General features: G+C 36.5%; 3 protein-coding genes across 3 annotated transcripts; 2 read left to right on the top strand and 1 right to left on the bottom strand.

Annotated features, from left to right (window-relative positions):
* Positions 1-4,461: 4,461 nt before the first annotated feature.
* Positions 4,462-12,912, top strand: LOC108836399 (zerumbone synthase). The gene is made up of 4 exons (XM_056988715.1): positions 4,462-4,623; positions 4,750-4,824; positions 5,103-5,533; positions 12,482-12,912. The coding sequence occupies exons 1-4, from the start codon at positions 4,592-4,594 to the stop codon at positions 12,856-12,858; spliced, it is 915 nt and encodes a 304-aa protein (XP_056844695.1). The 5' UTR covers positions 4,462-4,591; the 3' UTR covers positions 12,859-12,912.
* LOC108809608 (uncharacterized) lies at positions 10,046-11,272 on the bottom strand. The gene has a single exon (XM_056988714.1). The coding sequence runs from the start codon at positions 11,243-11,245 to the stop codon at positions 10,280-10,282; it is 966 nt and encodes a 321-aa protein (XP_056844694.1). The 5' UTR covers positions 11,246-11,272; the 3' UTR covers positions 10,046-10,279.
* Positions 12,913-13,414: 502 nt separating the features above from the next.
* Positions 13,415-15,333, top strand: LOC108813506 (uncharacterized). Its single transcript, XM_018586081.2, has 2 exons — positions 13,415-14,053; positions 14,532-15,333. The coding sequence occupies exons 1-2, from the start codon at positions 13,517-13,519 to the stop codon at positions 15,162-15,164; spliced, it is 1,170 nt and encodes a 389-aa protein (XP_018441583.1). The 5' UTR covers positions 13,415-13,516; the 3' UTR covers positions 15,165-15,333.
* Positions 15,334-15,651: the final 318 nt, after the last annotated feature.

Below are 15,651 nucleotides of genomic sequence, written 5' to 3'. Positions count from 1 at the left end.
GACCTAATTTTCTACGTCCTTTTGCAAGGTTTCAATTCGGTAATGTGGTCAAAAAACTGCTGCCATCTTCTTTATGATCAAAACTCTCGGGTGTTTGGTATTGCGGTGGAAATTAAGAGATGCAGGTTTAATATATACTCTTCTCTAAACATTAGGTTAGAATATTACAGATTTTTTAATTAGGAAAGAAGATACTAATTACTTTGCAAAATATGTTAAATATGCTATTTTATAAGGAACCTACATTGATAGTCGATATATTCTTTTTTTTTTTATTACTGATTGACAAAACTTGTGGACCAAGCTTTATAACTTATGTTGTGTATAATGCGTCACTTTAGATATAATGCATGGTTAAATTTTTTTAATAAACAAATAGTAAATATCTTATTAATATAACATTTAAACTATAATCTAATACATTACTATGTACGATATAGCTAACATAATGGTCGATCTCTGAACTATGAAGCTGATCATACACATACACATACACATCTATTGGAGATCAAATATGAATCATCCTTATACAATAATGTGTTCAGGGTTTATCATAAGAATGTAACAAAATTATATATAGTCGCTACGCATATTCTTATCGGTCGAACCTCCATTTAATATATATATCAAAGGTTTCAATAACAAATATCAAAATACACCATCTGAACTTCCATTGATACCTTCTACGGAATGACCATTATTGTAACAAATATCGTAATACACCATTGGCCATGCAAGGGAATAAAAAGAAACTCTATACAAAATGATGTAGATTGAATAGGTGTGATGGTGTTTTCTACGGAATTCATGATAAACGGAAAACAGCGACGATGAAAAATGGTCAGTGTGTACTGAGCATCTTTGTTTTACGTTCCAATTGTAAATGTTTATGACTATCTCTATTTTGCTTTATCTAAGCAAGTTGTCTTACTTAAATTAAAAATGGCTGACCAACGTTAAATGTGAACTCCTCGTCTCTTTTTTTGGCTTAAAAAATACTGCAATTCTCTCTCTCTTTAAAGACCTCAGACCTTGTAACTTTTGTCCATAGTAGATACATGAAAGAGATCGATCCTTTTTAGTTATGCCACTATATCTTAATTATAGAAGTTCTCTTTTGTTTTATGTTTGACTTCTGCTTAACATTCCATACATAAAGTTTTGATAAATCTATGAAACAACATCTGATTCTCACCATGTTGACCTAATAAATTAACAATTCTTGTGTCGCTAAGTTTGACTCACACACGTCGCTGAGAAAACTTGTTCAAATTTTAAAAAATCGTGGGCTCAGCCGACGCGATAAATCTAGAAGCACCAAGTTTCTTTCTTTTTACGTTTCTCTTCATCACCAAGTAAACCCTAGATTCTCCCCCTTTTCTTTCGATCTAAGATCTTCATAATTATCTTCTCCGAATCTCTTATCCCGATTCGATTTACATTCGGCTCGACCATAATTTTCACATACGCCATGTCTTTCTCCGACTCTTGATCGTACTCAAATGGCGGAAATCACAAGAGTTTCAGGAAAATCACCCGCGAGAGTACGCTTCTCCCCCCCCCCCACTCTTTCTCTCACGTGTTTCAAAATCGGATTTCGGGCTGCCTTCTGGGAGCTTCTACTGTTTGGGGTTTCGTTTGAGAGCTCGTGTGCGTCTTAGGGGTTTAAGGCTCTTGTATTAGGTCAACATGGTGAGAATCAGATGTTCTTTCATGATCTTTAGGATGATTAAGGTATCACGTAAACGTGTTATGGCTGCAAAAAAACAACTTTGCTCGTCCCTTAACGCAACTTATATAATATACTCGGAATTGATGTTTGCTGGTCCCTTATCTCTCCCTTAGCTCAACTTGTTTGCTCGTCCCTTAGCTCTCCCTGTTTACAAACGGCAAACTCATCCGATTTCGCCTTCGCAACTGAAGTTCAAGCCAGTTGTATGTTCTCCCTAACTGTTGTCATCCTCGTCTACGCTAAGGGCTGCCTCATCGATTTCGAAGTCAAGACGACGCGACAGAAGACGGCAAGACTCTCAGGGAGAGAACAATGACTCGGATCCTTGAATCGTCAAGAGGTAATGCTTCAAAGTGTTTCGCATGAATGAAAAAAAAAATTGGTTACGTTTCTTCTTATGGAACCAAATAAGGAAACAAAGCAAAGAATTAAATGATCCGTTTTTCTTAAACTCCCTCACAGAGTGACACGTGGATCCGAGCCTTCTCATGCATTCTCACCAAAATCGTTTAAGGAAAGCCTTAAAAATGCTTCTCCTTTAATATATAGGGGATATAGCAAAACCAGAAAGTCATTGACTATCATGTATTCATGTCAAAGATCAAAAGAAGCATGTCAAAGCTTTTATATCTTGATTGCTTAGCACCAGTGTTTGTTGGGCCTCATAACAGCAACTACAATAGTTGTACCACTATGAAAGAAAGTCGTGACTAGTTGGGAAAAATAAAAATAACGGTTGGTACTACTTTGTGTAGTCAGTAGTCACTTCCAAAATGATATAGTCTTTTATTCTATCCTAATATAGAATATTAATATAATATGAGAAATTAGTAAAAATGCACCTAAACCAACCCCTAATATACAATCTACCCTTAATCTCATAAACCTTTTTCGTTGGACGATTTTACCTTTCTGCCACGCGTCAGCCTACGTCTAGTAGCCTTGCAGGCTACTCTTTTAGGGCTGCAGTGCTCTGTCGTGTGTCAGATTCATTATTATATCTGTTGGATAATGTTCATTCTCTTTTAGTTCTCTTTTGTCTTTTATTTTTATTTTTCATCTTCTTTCTTTATTTTCCTCCATCTTCTTTCCTTTTCTTTCTTTCATCTCTCATCACTTACTAACTAGATTCATGGTTTCAAATATTTGACTACTTCTGATTATCAACTTTTTCATCTATTTTACTAACTTCGGTCAATTATATTTGATTATCTCGATAACATAACTTGTTACATGTTAATAAGTAGTATTCAACGTTAACATAATGCGTAACAAGTAACACAATCTGTTAACTCGCTAACAAAATTTGTAACAACCTTAATAGTCAGATTCATAGTTGGTTATCTGACACATAGTTTGATACCAAAAGAATTCATAACTGTTTAACATGATGTTATAAAAATCTTCACGTTAACTAATACATGATTTGTTTAGCTGATATTTGGTTTATTAGCTCACAAACAGATTTGATACATGTCTGTGAACTAATAAGTTACATGATAAGTTGGTTGTTATCCGTTAACCGATTTGTTACTTGGTATATGTATTTAGCTGATACATTATATGATACCAAATAATTGATAATTGGTTTGTACGATATTACAAGAGACTTGATGTCATTGATACATAGTTTGTGTAGATGATAAATAATTGAATAAATAACTTGTGAACTTGTACATTTTTATATTTAGTTTATTAGCTGACAAATGAATTGATACATGGTCTTGATTAATAAGTTGTTATCAGATATATTATTTGTTACCTGATACAAATTTTGTATGATAAATGATTTCTTACATGTTTTGGTATCTGACACATAGTTTGATACTGAAGAATTTATAATTGTTTTATCTGACACATAGTTTGATACCGAAGCATTCATAACTATCATATTTTTTATCTGATACAATTTTTATATGATAAATAATTTCTTACATGTTTTAGTATCTGACACATAGTTTGATACCGAATTCATAACTGTTTAATATGATGTTACAAAAGTCTTTACGTTAACTGGTACATGATTTGTTTAGCTGATACTTGGTTTATTAGCTCACAAACGGATTGATACATGTCTGTGAATTAATAAATTACATGATAAGTTGGTTGTTATCCGTTAACGGATTTGTTACTTGGTACATATATTGTTAACTGATACATTATATATGATACCAAATAATTGATAATTGGTTTGTATGATATTAAAAGAGACTTGATGTTCATTGATACATAATTTGTGTAGATGATAAATGATAGAATAAATAACTCGTGAGCTTTTGTAGATTTTTTATATTTAATTTGTTAACTGACAAATGGATTGATACATGGTGTTGATTAATAAGTTGTTATCGGATACATTATTTGTTAACCGTTAATATATATATATTTGATATATAACACAACATATTAGCTGTTATAGAATATTTTATCGATAGCGTAATCTCGATTTGATCTTCGCTGCTTTATCCAACAGTTCATCGTCTGTCCCGCCGTCCATCTCTACAGTCTGACACACGTCTTCTCTGCGGTCTGACACACATATTTTCTGCAGTCTGACCTGTATTCAATAAATGAGGGGCATTTCCGTCCGCACAATACCAAAATGTTATTTCTTTTTGAGTTATGTACAATCATGGGCATTTCTGTAATATGGACCTGACTTAGGGATATTTTGACAATTCTCCCTATTAATATCATGTACTAGTGACGTTAGAGGTGAGTTTCGCTGCTCAAAAGGCCACCACCTAGCAAGGCTCTTCTGTCTTTTTATATGATCATCAGTTACGTCATCGAGTCAATAATACCAAAACTGGAAACTCATTCATAATATCTTAAAGATCTCAAAAGAAGCAGTCATCCATGGCGGCCTTACTGATCAGATCCATCGTTAGGTAATTAGAACTAGTCTCATCTCTCAGTTACTAATTACTAAGTTGTTTCAATCGTTTTATTACATCAGCTTTAGTTTAATTAAAGGTTTTAAGAATGCTTAACTTTTAGTTTCTTTCTTTTGCCAGACACTCTAAACGGCCAGCCGCCACAGCATCAGCCACTTACTCCACAAGTGGTGGCAGAGGCTGTACTTGTACGAGGCAAGTTCCTTGTGTTTCTCGATCATGGTTTTCCTTTGGACCAAATCGATCTATAATTTTTAATTTAATTTCACATTTAATTGGAAGATAAGAGAAATTTAACAAAAAAAGTTAAAACTAAATTGGTCTTCATATAGTAACTACCAAGTCAACTTAACTGGATATATTATGTTTTTTTCCGTTTTGTTGAATCCAAGATATGATGTAATCATGCAAGGCAACAAACTCAAATCCTTCACGGCTATATTAATTATTTAATAGCATTAGAGTTTATGCAGTGAGAAGCTAGGAGGTAAAGTAGCTCTCATAACCGGCGGTGCAAGCGGGCTTGGAAAAGCCACCGCTAGCGAGTTTATCCGACACGGTGCCCGAGTCGTGATCGTCGATTCGGATGAGGAGAGCGGTACTAAAGCCGCCAAGGAGCTAGGGGCGGCGGCTGAGTTTATGCGCTGCGACGTCACGGTGGAGACGGATATAGCCAGAGCCGTTGAAACGACGGTGGAGCGGCATGGAAAGCTTGACGTGATGTATAACAATGCCGGGATCGTGGGACCCATGACTCCGGCGAGCATATCGGAGCTTGATATGAGGGAGTTCGAGAATGTGATGAGGATTAACGTTACTGGCGTTGTCTCCGGCATTAAGCACGCAGCCAAGGTTATGATTCCGGCTGGATCCGGATGTATTTTGTGCACTTCAAGCGTAGCAGGTATAATCAAAACTCTGCGTTATTTGGATATCGTATAATGTTATTCACTTAAATTAAAGCAAAGACATTGATAGTTTTATTTACTAAGTCTAAACCTTTTTTTTGTCAACTACTAAGTCTAAACCTAATACAATAAAATCTCTATAAATTACTTGGGAGGATATTATTTTATTAATTTATAGAATTATTAATTTACAGATTTTTTTTAATTTTTTACTATATATATATTAATTATTATTTTTTAAAATCAAATTTTACATTATTTCTTATATTATTTGGTGCATATAAATATTTTTTTATAGAATTTAAATGTTATTTTAGATATAATTTTATTAAATATTTATCAAAATTTATTGAAATGTTAAGAAAAATATAGATGAATTCTATTGTGAATATAAAATAAATAATACATTTTTGTACCTATATAAACTATATATGGTTTACACTGGACAACTAGCACATGTTTCTGAGTCTGAATCAAGTTTATAATATGGCCGGCAGCACTAGTATAACGTGATGTTACAAAACTCGGTTCGTATTGGTTACTTATGCAAAATATTATCGATTTATGTTCTAGTCATTTAATGTCTTTATGTTATAAAAAGACTTATAAATTTTATATGTATCGGAAATTTTATAGAAAGAAATTTTATACCCGCAGGAGAAAGATAACACTGATATATGATAAATAAATGAAAGAGAGTTTCTTATAGAAAAGAGGAAGAGAGGTGTGTTTACAATCGAACGAATTCGTTCGTTTATATAGAGAGTAAAAAGGAAAAGTTACTGTGCGTGCATAGTGACGGTGGGCTCCACATAATTTACTTCACACGATCATTTTCAATGATCGGTGCTTCTTTTGTTGACATCTCTTTTTCACGTTTACAACACTCCCTCTTGGAGACCAGTGTCACTATCATCTTTTGCTCAACGTCTATGTTGCCTCGTTAAAAACCTTTCTAGGAAAACCCAATGGGAAAAACCATAGTAAGGTAAAAAGAGTACAACCACGTAAGCTCCCCCTCGAATGAGCAGTCATAGATCCTTCTGATGACGCATTCCAATATTATGAACATGTTTTCTGAATACCGAGGTAGGAAGTGATTTAGTGAAGAGGTCAGCTGCATTGTCGCATGATCGAACGTATCTTACTTCAATCTCTTTCTTCTTCTCGAGCTCTTGGGTGTATGAAAAGAACTTTGGGTGTATATGTTTCGTTCTATCGCTTTTGATATATCCTTCCTTCGTTTGAGCAACACATGCCGCATTATCTTCGTATAGAATAGTTGGCTCTGTATTTTCGTCAATTCCGCTGCTTGAACAGATATGTCGACTTATTGATCTTAGCCATACACATTCTCTACTTGCTTCATGGAGTGCGATGATCTCAGCATGATTTGAAGAAGTGGCTACAAGCGTTTGTTTCTGAGAACGCCAAGATATAGTAGTGCCTCCGATCGTGAAAACGTATCCTGTTTGTGATCGGGCTTTGTGTGGATCTGAAAGATATCCTGCATCTGCAAAACCAACCATTGGACCTTTTGAATCTTTAGAGTAAAATAAGCCCAAATCAATGGTCCCTTGAAGGTAACGAAAGATATGTTTAATTCCATTCCAATGTCTCCTTGTGGGAGATGAGCTGAATCTTGCCAAAAGATTAACAGCGAATGATATATCAGGCCGTGTACAATTTGCAAGATACATCAGTGCCCCGATTGCACTTAGATATGGTACTTCTTGACCAAGTATCTCTTCATTTTCCTGAGATGGTCGGAATGGATCACTTTCAATATTAAGTGACCTAACAACCATTGGAGTGCTAAGAGGAGTTGATTTATCCATGTTAAAGCGTTTCAACACTCTTCTAGTGTATGTGGATTGGTGCACAAATATACCATTTTGATAATGCTTTATTTGTAGGCCAAGACAATACTGTGTCTGTCCGAGATCTTTCATCTCAAATTCTCCTTTGAGATAGTCTGATGCCTTTTGTATTTCCTTATGAGTTCCAATAATATTTAGATCATCAACATATACCGCGATTATCACAAATCCGGATTTTGTTTTCTTGATAAAAACACATGGACATATGGGATCATTTACATATCCTTCTTTTGTTAAATGCTCACTGAGACGATTATACCACATACGTCCAGATTGTTTTAAACCATATAATGATCTTTGCAATTTTATTGCACATAACTCTTTCGGTTTGGAACTTAATGCTTCTGGCATTTTAAATCCATCAGGAACTTTCATGTAGATATCAGTATCTAATGACCCGTATAGATAGGCTGTAACAACATCCATAAGACGCATCTCAAGATTCTTATCAGCAGCTAGACTCATCAGGAATCTAAAGGTGATTGCATCCATAACATGGGAATATGTTTCCTCATTATCTATTCCCGGTCTTTGAGAAAAACCTTGGGCGACAAGACGAGCTTTGTATCTCGTGATCTCATTTTTCTCATTTCGTTTTCGAACGAAAACCCATTTGTACCCAACGGGTCTCACATCTACAGGTGTGAGTACAATAGATCCAAATACTTCTCGTTTATTAAGCGAATCAAGTTCGGTTTGTATTGCATCTTTCCATTGTTTCCAATCATATCTCTTTTGACATTCATAAACAGATTTTGGTTCTGGATCTTCGATTTCTTCATTTATTTCACTTGACACAATATATGAGAAAGCATCATCAACATCATCTTTTTCATTTCTGTTCTATATCTTCTTATTATGGATGTAGTTGATAGAAATCTCATGATTTCTTTCTGACTCACGATGCTCTACTTTTTCAGTATTCTCATCGTTTGTTTCTTCCAAAATACTTTCTGCTATTTTGGGTGTATCAGTCACCTCGATATCCTTTTGTTTTCTAAGATTTTTATTCTTAGAACCAGCAGGTCTACCTCGCTTCAAGCGTGTTTTAGACTCACGTGTATCATTTTCTTTTCCTTGATCATTTGGTACTTTGATACAAGCAGGAGCATTTGCAGCTGGTATATGAGATTTAGTTATCGTCTTGGTATCCGCAAATGCATCAGGTAGTTGATTTGCTATACTCTGTAAATGCATGATTCGTCGAACTTCTAGTTCTGACTCCTTAGTAGGAGGATCAAGATATAACAACGAAGGTACACTCCATTTGATATCATTTTCTACATTTTTGTTTTCTCCCCCTAGAACTGGGAATACTTTCTCATCAAAATGACAATCGGCAAAACATGCCGTAAAGACATCACCAGTCTGTGGTTCTAGGTATCGTATAATTGATGGAGAATCACAACCAACATATATTTCCAGCCTTCTTTGTGGTCCCATCTTTGTACGTTGTGGTGGTGCTACATGCACATATACCGCACAACCAAAAACTCTAAAATGGGAAATGTTTGGTTCTCGACCAAATGCTAACTGTAATGGAGAATACTTATGGTATGCACTTGGTCTGATCCGAATAAGTGCTTCTGCATGCAAAATAGCATGTCCCCATACAGATGTTGGAAGTTTTGATCTCATGATCAATGGTCTTGCAATCAATTGCAGGCGTTTAATCAAAGACTCGGCCAAACCATTTTGAGTATGAACATGAGCCACAGAATGTTCAACTTCAATCCCCGTTACCATACAGTAATCATTGAATGCTTGGGATGTGAATTCACCAGCGTTGTCTAATCTAACTCTTTTAATAGTGTAATCGGGAAACTGTGCTCGCAGTTTGATTATCTGAGTTAGAAATCTTGCAAATGCCACATTTCGAGATGATAATAGACAGACATGTGACCATCTACTGGATGCGTCAATTAATACCATAAAATAGTGGAATGGTCCACAAGATGGATGTATGGGTCCACATATATCTCCTTGAATTCTTTCAAGGAACTTTGGTGATTCTGTATTAATTTTGGTTGGCGACGGTCTTACGATCAATTTACCAAGGGAACATGCAACACATGTCATTTTATTCCCTTGAGAAATCTCCTGGATTTTCAGTGAGTGACCATGTGAGCTCTCTATGATTCTACGCATCATTGAGGTGCCTGGGTGGCCGAGCCGATCATGCCATAATGTGAAATCTTCTGGATTTTCTTTTATTACAAGATTGGATTCGATTGCATCTATGTAGGTATGATGCAATCCCGAAGGGAGTTCGGGAAACTTTTCCAATATATGTCTTTTGCCATATTTCTCAGAAGTTATATACATGTACTTCCTTCCATCCTCAGTTGCAGACTGAGTATCATATCCATGACGATAGATATCTTTGAAACTCAACAAATTCCTTTTAGAACTCGGAGAGTATAAGGCATTTTTTATGGATAATCTTGTTCCATTTGCCAATGTAAAGTTAGTTTTACCAGCACCTTCAATCAAGTCTGCAGGACCTGATATTGTATTGACAATAATTTTTGTCGATTTTAAATCAGAGAAATATCTCTTTTGTTTCAAAATAGTGTGTGTTGTTCCACTATCTGGTATACATATTTCTCGAATCTTTTTCTTGGATTTTGTTCCACTGGCATTCTGATCCATTTCTGTAATAGTCATAAACATCAATAAAAAGAGAAACACGAAATTCATTCATATAATAATCATATCAGAAAACATACAATAATTATACATTAAAGTGACGTTAAACCATCATTATTCGTTTAAGACAGGAAATGTGATAATTATACATGACAGTACTGAAGATTATTTAGTAGTCTTATTATAAGCACTTCAGTTCTCTTCAGGAGGAATCTAGTCCAGCTCATTTGCGAAATCAGAGGCATCGAGGTACGATGTCCCCTCAAAATTTTCTGTGAGATTCACCTCCTTAGCTTTGCCTTTCGTGGACTCTTGATATAACTTACAGAGATGTGGAGGAGTACGACAGGTACGAGACCAATGTCCCTTACATCCACATCTGTAACATACATTCTCACGCTTCTGGGTGGTATCTTCTTGAGTTTCTTTGCCCTTAGGACCTTGTTCGGATCTAATCCATTTGTTAGATCCCTTCCATTTGGGATTGTAAGTTTTTCCACGTTTGCTGTTGAAATGGCGACCACGACCACGACTGGTTTGGGTTCTTCTCTCTGAGTTTTCTATCACCGTAGCATTCACTTCAGGGAATGCTTTGGCTCCCGTAGGTCGGGAATTGTGGTTTTTGATCAGAAGCTCATTGTTCTTTTCAGCCAACATGAGCGCAACCATCAATTCAGAAAATCTCGTGTACCCGCATTTTCTGTAAATTTCGGGTAGGAAGTGAAGCTGTTTGTGGAAAGTGTTGTATGTCTTATTCATCATTTCTGCTTCAGAGACAGGGTTACCGCAATACTTCAGAAGTGAAACTATCCTCAGGACAGCGGAATTGTATTCTTCAACCTTTTGGAAATCCTGAAACCTCAGATTTTTCCACTCTTCTAGAGCGTGAGGTAGGTTGACTTCCTTTTGGTTATCGAACCTTTCTTTTAAAGCTTGCCACAGTTCAGCTGGGTCTTCTATGCTCGCATAGTCATGCGTAACATTCTCATCGAGGTGTTTTTTCAGGAAAATTATCGCTTCAGTCTTATGCTCAGGCGGCGATTTGTTACCGATTACAATCGTCTCGGTTAACTTTTTCATAATCAGATAGGGTTTCACGTTTGTGACCCATCCGACATAGTTTTCGCCAGTTATTTTGAGAGCCGGAAACTGAAGATGCTCGATTCTTGCCATTTGCATTTCTAAAAACAAGTATAATAAATTTTATTAGAATTTCATAATATTTAGAATGAACCGTTTATATTAATCATGCAAGCAATTACAAAGAGAAACAATGCATAGAAAAGTAAACCGATATTCATTGTAAATTCTCCCGGAGCAAATTCTCCAACGAATAGACCGTAAATAGAAACACAAATTAGAATTGCAACTAAAATCAAAAACGCGCGGATCATCTTTCTTGAGAGAGAAAAATGAGAGAAAATTATTTGAAAATATTTGGGAGAAGATGAATAATTTTTGATGAAAAAAATGAGTGAAGTATGAGTGTATTTATAGATGTAAAAATACTGTTCATAGCCGTTTGAAAAAGGTAAAAATTTGATTTTTTTTTCTTTGTGACCGTCGGGGTTAAATCGTTGAATCGAAAATCAGTCTGAAAATATCGTAATAATCAGTCAATCAATTTCAGTAAATTTCACAATATATTTATATAGGTGAGCAAACATCACGATATAATAAACAGATAAATATCAATCGCATTATGGTGATAAATAAATTTCCATATTAGTATTAAATAAATTTTGTGGCGGCACAGCCAAGCCAAATAATTATGGTGTAATTAACAATCAAGGTTTATTAACGAGGTGACGTACCGCCCGCATTAATATATATAAATAATAGTGAATTAAAACAAACACTATAAAATAATAAACAATAATATAGGCGGTATACCGGCCATTATAACAGGGTAAATATGATACATATAAACTTTACTGAATTGCAAAGTGATCATGCTGATAACGTGTTATAAAAAGACTTATAAATTTTATATGTATCGGAAATTTTATAGAAAGAAATTTTATACCCGCAGGAAAAAGATAACACTGATATATGATAAATAAATGTGAGAGAGTTTCTTATAGAAAAGAGGAAGAGAGGTGTGTTTACAATCGAACGGAATTCGTTCGTTTATATAGAGAGTAAAAAGGAAAAGTTACTGTGCGTGCATAGTGACGGTGAACTCCACATAATTTATTTCTTTTGTTGACATGTCTTTTTCACGTTTACAACACTTTATTCATAATCTCAATCTCATAGTTTCATTGCAAATAAGATAACCGCATGAATGATAATCCTTTCTCGCTATGAAAAGATTCTCGAATTAAACTAAGTTTCTTATGGTATTTTCCTCTCAATATCTGGTCAAGACTCAAGATTGTTGACTTTTATTACACATCAAATCAAATAATGCAGGCGTGATTGGAGGGTTGGCCCCACATTCATACACAATATCCAAGTTCACAATTCCCGGAATAGTGAAATCGGCAGCGAGCGAGCTCTGCGAACACGGCGTTCGTATCAACTGTATCTCACCGAGTTCGGTGGCGACCCCGCTCACTCTCCATTACCTTCGGAAAGTGTTCCCCACGGCGACGGAGGAAAAGCTCCGGGAAACAATAAAAGGGATGGGTGAGTTAAAAGGAGCTGAGTGCGAAGAGGCTGACGTGGCTAAAGCTGCTCTGTATTTGGCATCCGACGACGGTAAATATGTTACAGGGCATAACTTAGTCGTCGACGGCGGCATGACTGCTTTCAAAATCGCTGGTTTTCCTTTTCCCTCTGATTCATGATAGTTTGGTTTGTAAGTTGTAACGATATGAATAAATAAAGTAAGAATAAATTAAGTTTTTTTTTAAAAAAAAAAGAATAAACTAAGCCTAAGACAATAATGGTTTGCGATAGGCTTGTGATGACAGTAAAATGAAATTCCGGTTTGGTTAGGTTAGATTTACCGAAAACCGAGATTCAAGTTCGTGCAATTTGGATTACCACAAAAATCAAAACCAAACTAGTACCCGAGTTTTTAAAATAGATATTAGTCTGCTTTCAACTTTGCTACATGAACCGAAACAAAAATTGAAATAACCAAATTGAAACCGATCTGGGTTTGTATATAACCAAACGGTTCTAAATCTCTAAAACCACATGACTGAAAACCGAATGCACCATGTTTAGAACCCAAATACAAACTGAGCCGCATTGGAAGTGTAAAGTAAAACAAACCAAACTGAACACCCTTCGCCTACCCGGTTAAGAGTTCTTAAAGGATTGGGCCGGATCCAAAATTTACAACGCTGCCTTACGTGGACAGTACTTGCTTTGAGCTGCTAGATCTGAAAGTAGTTTTAGTTGTAGAGACAAGACAAGTGATGTGATCGCTCGCTTTAAGCTAAAACAAAAAAAAAGCTTCACTTCTTGCAAATCTTCAACTCTATAACAAAAAAAAAGATGGGCTCGCAACAATCTACACAAGTAGGAGACGATGAAGAAGAAGAAGAAGAGCAAACAGATGCTGAAGAAGAAGAAGAGGATAACAGCAGATCGAATCCAAGAGAGCTAGACAACCTTCTAGTAAAGAGAGTCCTCGAGCAAGAGCCCGAGATGCTACCATGCCACGCTTCAGCCTCCCCGCTTTCTCCACAGCTCTCATCTCTCGGAACTCCACGGATCGGCCCTTCCATCAAAGTCTGGGATCCTTACAACGTCCTCGCTCCTCATCCTCCTCCGCCTATCTTCCCCCGAGGAGACGAAGATCATCACCGTGCTGCCGTTACCGAGGTTTATCTCGTCAGCCACGGCGAGTGCGATCTCAATCTTAGGCCTGATCTCGTCGGTGGGAGATGCCACGTCGCCGCACTCACAGCTAACGGTGAACGCCAAGCTAGGGCTCTTGCTGTTTTCTTCAAATCTCAGGGTGTACGGTTTACTTCGGTTTACTCTTCGCCTCTGGATCGAGCTAGATCCATGGCTGTTTCGGTTTGCCAGGTAATTCTTCCAAGTCTCATGTTCGGACAAGATCTCTCTATAGGCTGTCCGAGATTGGAACCAACATTGGTCTGAGAGATTACTATCTTATCCGACACGGTTCATAGTCTTTTTGCAGCTCCTTAGTTGTAGTTTGTTTTTCAAAGTAATACTATTGGTAATGATGTGAGCTTGTCTTGTTCAGACAAGATTCTGAGATTGGGAACCTACATTGGTCTGAAAGATAACTTGAATTTTGCTGTCTTAATTGGAATCAATATTTGTCCGAGAGTCTACTTGGCTTTTATTGTCTAAACCAATAGTCTTATTACATCTCCTTTTGTGTTAGTTTGTTTCAAAGTAATAATACTTTTGGTAATGATGTGAGCTTGTCTTGTTCATGGTTACTTGCTTAAAGGAGCTTACTTTATCTTTAACATAAGATTAAAGACTCAAACTTTTTGCCTTCACCAAATTTTTTTTTTTTAAATGATTGCAGGAAATGAGTTATCCAGAGGAGCACATACAATCCTCAGACGCAATTATAGAGATGAGTCTAGGAGATTGGGAAGGTTGCAACCAATCAGAGATTTACAGTCCCGAGACTCTGAGCTTGATCGAAAGATGCCAGCCTGATTTCTCAGCTCCTTCTGGAGAATCACTCAGACAAGTGGAGTTCCGGATGGTTCAGTTTCTAAACGGGACAGTCTCAGGAGGGCTTGCAGAGAAGCTCAGGTCAGATTTTTCATCCACCGCACATGAGCGTTGTGATGGTGGTTCGTTACTTCCCTCGACCAGCTGGGACTTGCTTCACAAGCATCGTCCAAGTCTTACGAGGAAGAAATCGGGCAAAAGCAGGCTTCAGGTGATGACCAATCACGAGCTTGAAGATGGAGTGTCCCCAAGGGAAGACGTTAATCAAAATCACATCGACATGGTGTCGAGTTGCGTTGGGGTTTTCACGCATTCGTTGCCTATAAAGTGTCTTCTGACCGGAGTCCTCGGGTGCAGTCCTGTAATGACTCATAAGATCTGTGTGGAGGACTCTTCGGTGACGGTGTTACAGCATTCTTGGAGAAATGGGTGGCAGATCAAACGAATGAATGATACTGCTCATCTTAGATTGTTGTAGTTTGAAAAAAATATATTTTTTACTGGTTACCAAAAGTTTTCATATGTATACAATGATGAATCGGTAAGTTCAAGAACAAAGGTTATGCAGATGACATGCCATGCCACGGCCTCTTCTTATTAATGTTTGTTTGGAAACTAAGGGGAAAAAATATTCATTGAGTTTGATCTTTGTGTGTGTTTTTTTTTCTTTTTTTTTTGTTCGTTGATTTTTATAGTTGCAAGCAAACATTAAGAATGAATTCTTGATATTTAAGAATGAGATTAGAGAAATCTTGATTTAGAAAATGTTCGGAGTAAAAAAAACTATGTTCTCCTTCTTGTCTTCTCCACATGAATAAGACAAAAAACCTAACAACTTTGTTGAACAGATATGTCACCAAGACTGCAAGACAGATGTCTTCTCATGGAACTCTCTCTGTGTTCTCAACAGATACCACCTAATCCACTCATACCTTCTCCAGCCCTACCTCCCGCTTCCTCAATTT

Source organism: Raphanus sativus, chromosome 6 (assembly GCF_000801105.2).
Source record: "Raphanus sativus cultivar WK10039 chromosome 6, ASM80110v3, whole genome shotgun sequence".
Classification (NCBI taxonomy): Eukaryota; Viridiplantae; Streptophyta; class Magnoliopsida; order Brassicales; family Brassicaceae; genus Raphanus; species Raphanus sativus.
The sequence above is the reverse complement of the archived record's forward strand: the minus strand, read 5'-3'. Positions and strand labels throughout refer to the sequence as shown.

Excerpts from the sequence above, each read along its gene's own strand:
- LOC108836399 (XM_056988715.1), top strand. The coding sequence starts at position 4,592 with ATGGCGGCCTTACTGATCAGATCCATCGTTAG. Across the intron at positions 4,825-5,102 it reads AGAGGCTGTACTTGTACGAG|TGAGAAGCTAGGAGGTAAAG; the intron begins GCAAGTTCCTTG and ends GAGTTTATGCAG. Across the intron at positions 5,534-12,481 it reads GTGCACTTCAAGCGTAGCAG|GCGTGATTGGAGGGTTGGCC; the intron begins GTATAATCAAAA and ends CAAATAATGCAG.
- LOC108809608 (XM_056988714.1), bottom strand. The coding sequence starts at position 11,245 with ATGCAAATGGCAAGAATCGAGCATCTTCAGTTTCCGGCTCTCAAAATA.
- LOC108813506 (XM_018586081.2), top strand. The coding sequence starts at position 13,517 with ATGGGCTCGCAACAATCTACACAAGTAGGAGACGATGAAGAAGAAGAA. Across the intron at positions 14,054-14,531 it reads TGGCTGTTTCGGTTTGCCAG|GAAATGAGTTATCCAGAGGA; the intron begins GTAATTCTTCCA and ends AAATGATTGCAG.